The 10092-nt window shown below is 36.4% G+C and overlaps 1 protein-coding gene across 1 annotated transcript in view; it reads right to left on the bottom strand.

Moving 5' to 3' along the window:
• The window catches only part of TXLNB (taxilin beta), a 28575-nt gene continuing 18483 nt past the window's right edge, over positions 1–10092 (bottom strand). The window contains exons 7-10 of the mRNA XM_026666188.2: positions 7697–7771; positions 6204–6296; positions 2954–3049; positions 1–2169 (exon numbers count right to left, since the gene is read on the bottom strand). Coding sequence (XP_026521973.1) covers positions 1630–2169; positions 2954–3049; positions 6204–6296; positions 7697–7771 — 804 coding nt within the window. The 3' untranslated portion in view covers positions 1–1629. The remainder of the gene's footprint in view (positions 2170–2953; positions 3050–6203; positions 6297–7696; positions 7772–10092) is intronic.

The raw sequence follows: 10092 nt of genomic DNA, 5'->3' as shown, positions 1-10092 counted from the left end.
TAACATACTGAATCATTGTTTAATTCAGGGCATTGTTAGGCTAGAATGACAAACTCAGGTACTAGATTGTGGTCATACATGTTTTAATAATGACAATTTTAAAAGTAAGACAGATGCATTATTTGTAATATAAAATATGAATGCAGAACCTCGAGCCGTGGACCAGTACCTGTCCATGGCTGGTTAGGAACTGGCCTGCACAACTGGAGGTGGGTGGCAGGCGAGCGAGTGAAATCGAAATCATTTCCATCTCCACCTCCAGTCCATGAAAAAATTGTCTTCCATGAAATCGGTCGCCTGGTGCCAAGAAGTTAGGGGGCTGTTGGGGTAGAATATAGGAATAGAGGTGTGCAATTTTGCATATTTTATAACACCAAAAGAATTGATTGCAAAAGGAACAGCTAATTTTTGAAAGCAAAAATTAAGTGCCACTCCCAGGTTTGAGGCTTACCTGTTATGGTACTGGATCTTGAAAGATTTCCAAATTTAGTTTAATTTTCAAGTCAGATTTTATGACTAAAGATGTAATCTTAAATGTAAATACAGCTATTCTAAACTTGGACATGGATCAGCGTTAAGAACACCGACATTCTATATCAGAAAGCTTATGACAGATCACTTCATACAAGACCCAACTTAAGGCATATACATTTAAAACAAAAGCATTTGTTTTCAGAAATCCAGAACATTCCCAAAGACTGAACTATGATGAAAGTAGCAGAAAATTATAAGGCGAATTACTGTTAGGTAATTAGGTCAAGGTGCCTTATGTTTGAAGTACTAGAAGTAGTAAAAAGGAGTTCAGGCTTTAGCAGCACAAATATTTGAAAATATCTCTTTTTAATGATATCCGATCTAAGCCTCAAATGTTTGAACTTTAAATTCTAGCCTTACTAATTTACATAATACATGAACCCTATTCTCAGCAATCCTATGATTGTTTTGGTTTATATTCCACATGATTGTTTTGGTTTATACTTCACCACTTAATAGATTGCTGATAGAGATTATTTATTATTTGGTATCCCACTCCCTGAACAGATCAAATAAGTAAGATTGACAAATTTAAAGGGAATGAAATCAAAGATTTAAACTCAATTTAACTAAGCAAATTTGTTTGAAAATAACAAAACAGAAATAGTGACTGAATCATTCTGACATATATAATCAGTAGTTTAGGGCTTGCTTCTCTGGCATTATATTTTACTACTTTTAATTCATTTTAATTGTATCCCAAAGGCTTGCGAGCTTTTCCTGTCTCAAGCACACTTAGTTCCTCCCTTTCCCAACTATTTATTTATTGAGTTTATTTGGAGCATTTTGAGAGTAGGCTTCCATAGGGGGACTTATCCATTTTTTAAAAAATCCAGTGGAAATGACAACTCTTAATTTTTAATTTAATTTAATTTAATAATTTCTACTAAATGATAGAGAAGCTCTTGGCTTTACCTGAATGAGAAATAAAGCAAATTCAAACACTACCAGTAATCATGGGATACAACAGCGTGTATTCTATGAAATTGAAGCAGGTTTGAAAACACTTGTAAAGCCGTCTTATTATGAAAAACAGAAATGTTTCGGAAAAAGGGTTGGAGAATGTCATTTTGGGGGGAAATGCATCATATCATGCTAATCAACATCTTCCATGTCAGTATTTGAGAGGTTCAACACTGGATGATCTGGATCAAGTTTTACTGTGTCCCCCTCTGGTTCCTCTGCTTTGGGCATGGATGTTGGATCAATACAGCAATCCTGGTTGCTTTGTGGCTTGCAAGAAGCCAATATCATCTCAGGAGGACAAATTGGATCACACACTTTGGGATTGTGTACTTCTACTTTTTCTTCATTGGTTGGGATCACAGCCATATTCACATGAGTTACCATGAAAGCTGCAGCCAAATCTTTTGGGATAATTTCACTGGTGGCAGATGGCTCATCAGTAGCCTGACTTGTAACTGTAGTCGTATTCTCCAGACTATCCTCCATTCCAGCTTGCTGTTCTTCTTCCTCCTCTTCTTCTGCCTCTTCTTCTTTGTTCTCTTCAGGGAATTGTGCTTCTTTTATCTTTTTATACAATACGCTCCGTTCTTCCTGCAGAGCTCTGCAAAGATTTTCTAGTCTTTGAATTTTCACTACAAAGCATTCGTATTCCTTGGCCCTCATGGCTTTCTGTGATAGGGTAAAAAAACCAAAACATTTGAAGGCTGAAAAAGCTGATAGACGACAGAAGAGAATCTAAATGGCCAGACAAATCTCTCCTTTTTTATTTGCTTGTTCAAATACTACTTAAAAGGTAATCCCAAAATCCTACCATTCGCTTGCCATTTCTGCAAATTTTGTGGTATTCTGGACCTTTTATGCCCCGAGATTTTACATTCAATATATGCAAATCTACAAAGCCAACTAAGACTTCTTAGAGATCTAATTTTAGCTGGCAGGATGCGAAAGGGTGTGTGTGAAAGAGGAAATTGGGAAATTACAAATTATAGCATATTACTGTTAGCCTTTCACTTCTGCAATGCATGAAGCCAGCCCAAGTCATTCTATTGCATTTAAATCATGTTAAAAGTCTTTTTTTTTTTTTTAATATTCTGCCTAACTTGCTCAGTGAAAAATGTAAGTGGGATAATTGGATTGTGCAAATGTTATCCAGTGGCCACTAAGTGCTCCAGCTGACCATGCATGCTGACAGCTAGATTGCCTCTGAATTAAAGTGTGACTCCAAATTTCACATTTCTTTAATTTTGTCGTTTTATTTCCCACATGCAACAAGAGCTTACATAACTCTATTCTGTTACTTCATTTATTAACTCACTAAGCAGACAAGTAAGTATGAACAGTGTTGGAAATCTTTCCAGTAATAGTGACGTCACAGCTCCATTGTTAAAGAACATTTTAATGAACAAGATTATATGGCTTTTATATGCAACTGATTTTTTAAAAAAATTTGTACCTCTTCAATCATGTCCAGTAAAGCTTTGTTACAGTTCTCAAACCTTGCTTTCCATGTGGCTGTATCCTTTTCTAGTTTTTTCATTTTCTTTGTCATCTGTACAAAAAAAAAATTAAAATCTAGACACAGCAGGAAACTTTAAATTTGACTTTTTCTAAATGGGCTGTATAACCTAATTAAACTCTCACACAACCTCCATATTAATTTAATGGATTTTGCATGAGAATCCTAGATCCGTAGATCAATTATTGCTCTCAAAGAGACTAGTCCAAGATATATGATTGTATTTATTCATGTGACTAAGCTTCCTTTCTCTCTCCATATGCTACTTAGGTTTGATATAGTATTTTCCAATTGTCTAAGACTGGGAAACACATAAAGGGAGTTAGACATTCTACTGGCAGATACTACTTTATCAATAGAGAGACCCACTTCATGTGTAGGTAGACATATCAACCATGAACAGGGAACAGAAAAATGTTAAGATGTTGGTGGATATATTGAGATTCTATTACATATTCCCCATTTGAGTGATTGGACTGAAAAAAATATTAGACATGGGGAATATTTCAGAAATTACTCTGCCCACCAAAAGCTAAGCTCTATAAATAGTCATATTTTTATTCTCTTTCCTTGCTTCTATATGCTTGTTTCATGATTTCTCATTCCTATCTATAATTCTTTCAACAATTTTCTTGCTATTCCTGGAAGTAACTGACCATCCCATCTAGCAACCTGCACTGCACCAAATTTTAAGGAAGATTGCATGACTTCCCATCCTGAAAATATAGGCTGGGGTGTAGGAGAACCTGCCCTACAGGGAAGGGGAAAATCACCCAAACTGGTCAGCACTCCCCACCCATCCCCCGTATTCCCTTATATCATAATTACATTTTTTTACATTTCTATAACTTCATCTAAGGGTCACAAAATGGTCTACAACAAAACCATTTATTCTGAAAAACAAAACATGAACCACCACCAGAAAACTAATTCATTAAAATAATGTAAATTATCAGTCTACAACAGTTGGAAGCAAATGCATGAGAGCTTGAATAAAGGGGTCACCTTAAGCTGTTTGTTCAGGAAGATCTCACATGTTGCAGAAATGCTTTTTCTACAGTGATGAGAGAAGGAATGGTAGGAAACACTTTCCCACATTCATATTTTATTTCATATCCAAAAACTATGCAAATGAATTTTGCTGCTTTCTTCATGGGATTGTACTTTAGGATTCAAATCTATGCTTTCATATCCAAAAAGTATGTGAATGAGTTTTGATGCCATCCCTAACATTCGTTCTCATTTTGACTTCTGTGATCACTTGTCACATTATGAAGATAGGATGGTTCAAATGTTGTGCAAAGATTTATGAATCCATGTTAGACATGTTAAAAATATTTATTGGGAAAATGAAAGGTGCATAATAAATACACATGACCATGCAGTTGCCGAAGTACTATAAAGTTGATCTCTTTGCTCTTTTTTCCCTTTGTGGAGATCATCAGGGTAAATATCAACCTATATGTAATATTACAAAGCATAAGCATATGAATACAGATATAACACTTGATTTTTTTTTCCTGTTAGGCTAGCAGAAGTAGGTGATCTCATAGAATGCTGTTGCAATAGCATCATTAGTTTATATATATTTTTCCATTTTTTTAAATAAATAAATGAATAATACAATGACAGCTTAGTGGAGATTTTGTGGATAATTCCAAACAGTGAATAAACTGAAAACATGTCAACTCATAAAGCATTTCTATGCCTGTTTTATAGTTGCCAACAGAAAGGAGGTGGGGAAGGAGTTTGAAAGAGCAGTGCAGCAGTTTGGAATCGAAAGTGCATTCCATTCATATCTTGCAAAAATTATAACTAAGCGACTGGAGTTTCTGCCGCGCAAATCTCAAATTGGAGAACATGCTTGACTCTTGGCTATGGAGGTGTTTCATTGGAGAATATGAATTATGATACACCCTGAGGGGTGGGGGAAAACCAGGGTCAAGTGTGACCATGAATTACATGTCTCAGAATCGGCTACACACAGGTCATACCGACATGTCAGCTCCTAATAAATCCTCTGGAGTTTTTGAAGCTTGGCTTGAAACTTATGATTTAATTAGGGCCACTGCTGGAATCCTGACAGCATGCCTATTATCAGCTTATTAAATAGTTTGTAGGGCTGAGATCATCATGGAACATTTTTCATAAGAATCTGTTCTTCAATTTAATATCATTTCATTCAATTCCACTAACAACATTCTGGATTGTTATAAATGTAATCAAATGAATTAATGATTCTATCATCTGATCACTCTTTCCTGAGCTTTTAAAAACATGGTCTGTGGCCCCTAGCAGTAGGGTTTCTATCACAGTTTCACAAACCATGATAACCAAGAACTTCACAGTCTTTCCATTTCTCTAAATGAAAATGCTTACAAGAAGATAACAAAGCAAGAGAGCTAAAAGGATGGCATTAGGACAAAATAGAGAGCTGTGTTTATAAATACAGTTTGTATTATGGCTAATGCTGTGATCTTCATTTTATTATGGCTAATAATTTCAGAGTCCCATGTTTTGCAAATAAATCATAGCAATACAAATAGTCTTAATGTTTACAACATGAACCTTTTATGGCTCTAACATGGACATTTTCATATTATGCCGCAAACTCCAAGTTTTGAGAATTGTACTACACTGATATCATCAGAAATGGCTAGGACAAAACTTTGTTTCTATCCTGACAGGGCCTTTTAAAAATAAACATTCCTTTCTAAAACATGAAGAAAATTGTGCCCTCAATTGTCACTGTATTTCAGGGCCGTGACATTGGCGAACTCTGAAGGATCAATGGAAGGGTTGGAAAACGCCATAAACAACATAATAGTTACTCCTAGTCTACACATGACTGAACAATCTATTTTTTAGTGGTTTCTAAAACCCTGAAAGCTCCAGCCCTACTTTATATTCTTTACTGACTGAAGAAACCAACCAACTAAAACTCAAGATTTCATACAACAAAAGCTAAATAAATGAACTGATCTAAATAAATATCTGGAAACACGATAGAGCAATCTAAGTTCTAGCAGATCCTTAGATTATCAATAAAGAAATTATAGCTTTATAAATAAAAAAAATGTTGGAAAGTCTTGAAAACCAAACGAAATCAACCTGAAAGACATTGAACAGCCTGGGGTTGAAATGCAACTTGGAACAGCCTAGGCTTGAAATACAATGTGTAACCCACCTTGTCCATTTCTTGCTTGAAGTTGGCAAACACTTCATTGCTTTTTGTTAGCGTTTTCTGAAATTCTTCGAAACGTTCAGAATAGAGAGTCAGCTGCATTCAAAGGGGAAAAAAGTGTGGTCAATCACACCCACCATTGCACAATAATAGCACTCAATTCAGTTCAATTCAAAAGATTGCAGAAATATAGTAAGATGAAACTTTTAGCTTGGAATTTAAGGTATCTTAAAATAGTTTGTAGAAGAAGAAATTTCCATCCTCTGCTATATTCAAAGCCGTCTGGAAAATCAAGATGTTCCTGAAAAATGGGGATGGGGTATAAGTAAGGAGTGGGAGAATTGGGCTTGGATCCTTAAAGGAAGTTATATTAAGGAGATTCATTAAAGAAAGTTTTCCCTTCCGAAGACTTAGGTAATTATGGCAGCTTGTAGGCATTTCAGATGCATTTACTAAACTTTAATTCCCAGAATTCCTCACAATTCAGCTCCTAGAATGTCTCTCCAGGCTACTTGCACTTCAGCAATAAACTGGAGTACATAGGTTGCCTGTCCCTGCCCTGCTGACTCAGGTAAGAGAGGGTGCTAGAATTGGGATAAAGGAATCCGATGTCTTACATCAGGGGTGTCAAACTCACGGCCCGCAGCTAGATGCAAAACACGCTGGCTACTCCCACCCATTTTAGCAAAGGGGAAAAAAGTTGTGTGACAGCATGACGCCGTGAGTTTGACACCTCTGTCTTACATGATCAACATGGCATAAAAAAATAATTCCTTAACAATTTCACTATTTCTAATATTCAAAATTGCAAATTGCTAGTCCTTAAGATGTCCCTAAATGTTAAACAGATGTAGACAATCCCATTGATTTAGCTATATGAAGTTTGGGAAATAATGTGTAATTAAAGACAAAATATTTTTGTTTTCACTGTTTTTCCTACCTTGGACAAAATCCAGTTTCAAATACCCAACTATCCTTGATGGTTTATAATATTGCATAATTTCAATTCCTCTTTGACCTCAGCTGTTGTACCTGATCTAGCATAGGTTGGCATCAAATTTGTTATTGATTCCATATATTTAATATATTCCTTAATAATAAAAATGTATGGCAAATATCTAGCATTTGCTGAATTTCATGAATTCATTCTAGATATGAATGTATACTGGCTTTAAATCTTTTCTAAAGAGAAAATATTCTTAAAATAAAAAGGAATAGATGGGAAGAAAAACAAAAATAAGAAGCCAAATTTCCCCAATTTTTCTCAATTCCAGGTTAATTAGGCTGCAATATCCTAAACTCTAGTTGAAAGTTTCCTGTAAAAGGTATGGACTGGTCCCTTCTAATATTTTGTAAGGATTTACTCTAATGCATACTACCCAGATGGGTTTGAACATAAATAAGGTTAGCTATGTTTTATCCACTTTTACACATCTAAAATATTGAACACGACCAGTTGGAAAAAGTACATAATGGAAACAAGGGCCTTATTTTACCTGAGCCCGGAGAACGGTCTCTTGTTCCTTCAGCATTTTTGCCTGTAGTTTCCATTCTGCAGCTTGGTTGAGTAGCTATTTGGGATTTAAGAATGCATACAACATTTGAAAGATCAAGTAATTTAAATTTTAAAAAAACTTTGCAAATCTTTGCTATTATAAAATATTGCATGTTTGATAAGTATCTAATGAAACAAGTGGAATCCACAACACATATGAAATTACTTTCTTAAACAAATCTTTTTGTTCTAGTAACATAGTATGGTAGTTTTTATTTTTTTTTTTTTATGGCCCTGTAATCCCTTTTTATCAGGCAACTGAATGGAGCCAAGCGTTTACTGGCCGGATGCCCTTCCTAACACCTATGCCAAGTTCTCATCAGATATTTAAACTTTATGTTCTGATAGATAAACATCTGTCACTGCCTAGGATTGAACTCTCGACCTTCCAAGTGGGAGATGAGCGTCTTCACCTCTGGGCAACATTTTTTAAAATAAGTACTATAAATCTAAGTGAAATGCTCATATGGCTTTTCATGAGGTTTTCTGAACTTTGTCCTTTTAAATCCTCCTTGCTTTGGTGGGAAATAAAGATTGAAATAAAATCCATGTAGCGTGGTGATGGTGATAGCAAAGCAGAATGAACTACTGTTAGTGAATGTGAGGTGACAAATACTAATTATTCTGAGGTCTAAATTTCAGACTTAATTCTTAATCCTGCAAATTATCTGCATTTTGAAAACGCTTAACCTTTTGCCGGAACAGCATAGCCTCCTATTTCAACTGGAATTAGTTTTTACCTGCCATAACCCAATAGAACAGATGAGGCAGAAACTGCTTCTATGTGTAATCTGTTCTGGCTCATTAATGAGTTTTATTTTGCCCTCTCTACTCTATAGCTCAACTTGACATATCTAATTTACAAGACAAATCTGGGAGATACTTGTAATAAAAGCAACTGTTCAAAGCAATATTTTCAATAAGCATTTATTTTTAAAGGTGGGTTGTATTAGCCTGGAGTTATCTTCCAAATCAGAAAAGTTCTCTGCTGAAACTGGGGTGCTTTTATTAATAAAATATGAAGGAAGGGAAAGCAAACTCGTAAAGAATATACAATTCCTGAATGCAGTTGGTTGTTCTTGTTTGCTTCTAGAAATAAAGAAGGGTTAATATTATTTAATTTTTTATTTATTAATCAAATTTATATAGCTGCCCATCTCACCAAAGGGTACTTTGGGTAGCACAAAACAGCCAATATAATAGCAGATAAAAATCTAAAAAATTCACAGTAATAAATAACATACAAAAAAAACCCACACCTAAACATAGCATTCTGTTTAGTAGAAGAGAGGATAAAAGTGGCCTCCCTCAACAATGTAGTTACTGAGACAAATAGTTGATTCTCTAGCAGCCCCAGGCTTGGCAGCATAACCAAATCTGGAGGGCTGTTCAAAAAAATCAAAAGGGATGGGGCCAATCTAAGTTCAGGAGGAAGGATATTCTGTAAAGCAGGTGCTATAGCAGAGAAGGCACGACTCCTAGGATTGATCAAACGTAGTTCCCTAGTTCCATACCCACTGTATGCAGAGGTGGTATTCAGCAAGTTCTGACCAGTTCTGGAGAACCAGTAGCAGAGATTTTGAGTAGTTTAGAGCACCGGCAAATACTACCTCTGACTGCCCCCGCCCCCATCTCTTCTCTGCCTCTCGAGCCCCAGCTGATCGGCTGGGTCTTCTTTTGTTGCCCTGCACAGGAGAACGGAGCTGGAAAGCAGGTTCATGGGGTGGGGAGGGAATGGGATTTTGCAGTAACCTTCCCCCAGCAGTGGGGAGGGAATGGAGATTTTACAATATCCTTCCCCTGCCACGCCCACCAAGCCATGCCCACCAAGCCACGCCCACAGAACTGGTAGTAAATTTTTTTGAAAGCCACCACTGACTATGCCTTTTCTCCATGATCTAATGGGCAGAGATGGTCCTTCATGTAACCTGCTCTAATGCTATGAAGCACTTTGAATTGGACCTTGAAGTAAACTGGCAACCGGTGCAGCTTGCAGAGCAGAAGTGTAATGTGCTGCCCTAGGAGAACACACAACTGACCACACAACTGCATTCTGTATCAACGGAGGTTTCCAAATAGTCTTAAAAGAGGAGCTTCATGTAGAGTGCATTGCACTAATCTAATGACTAGGCCAACTCGCCACGACTGACTCACCAACACCCTACTTAACTACAGCCACAATCACTGTGGGACAACTTGCCATGGCCAACTTGCCATGGGCCAACTTGCCACGGGACAATTCAACGTGGGATTAGTTATTTTTATTATTCATCAAAGCATTGCAAAAGCTGGTAGTCATGGGAATGATTTCCTTTAATACAAGAGATAAAATAATGT

The sequence above is a fragment of the Notechis scutatus genome, chromosome 1, assembly GCF_049901735.1.
Source record: "Notechis scutatus isolate UNSWTSFEM ecotype Mainland chromosome 1, rNotScu1.2, whole genome shotgun sequence".
NCBI classification, from domain to species: domain Eukaryota; kingdom Metazoa; phylum Chordata; class Lepidosauria; order Squamata; family Elapidae; genus Notechis; species Notechis scutatus.
Note: the sequence above shows the minus strand (reverse complement) of the source record. Positions and strands in the feature narration are given on the sequence as shown.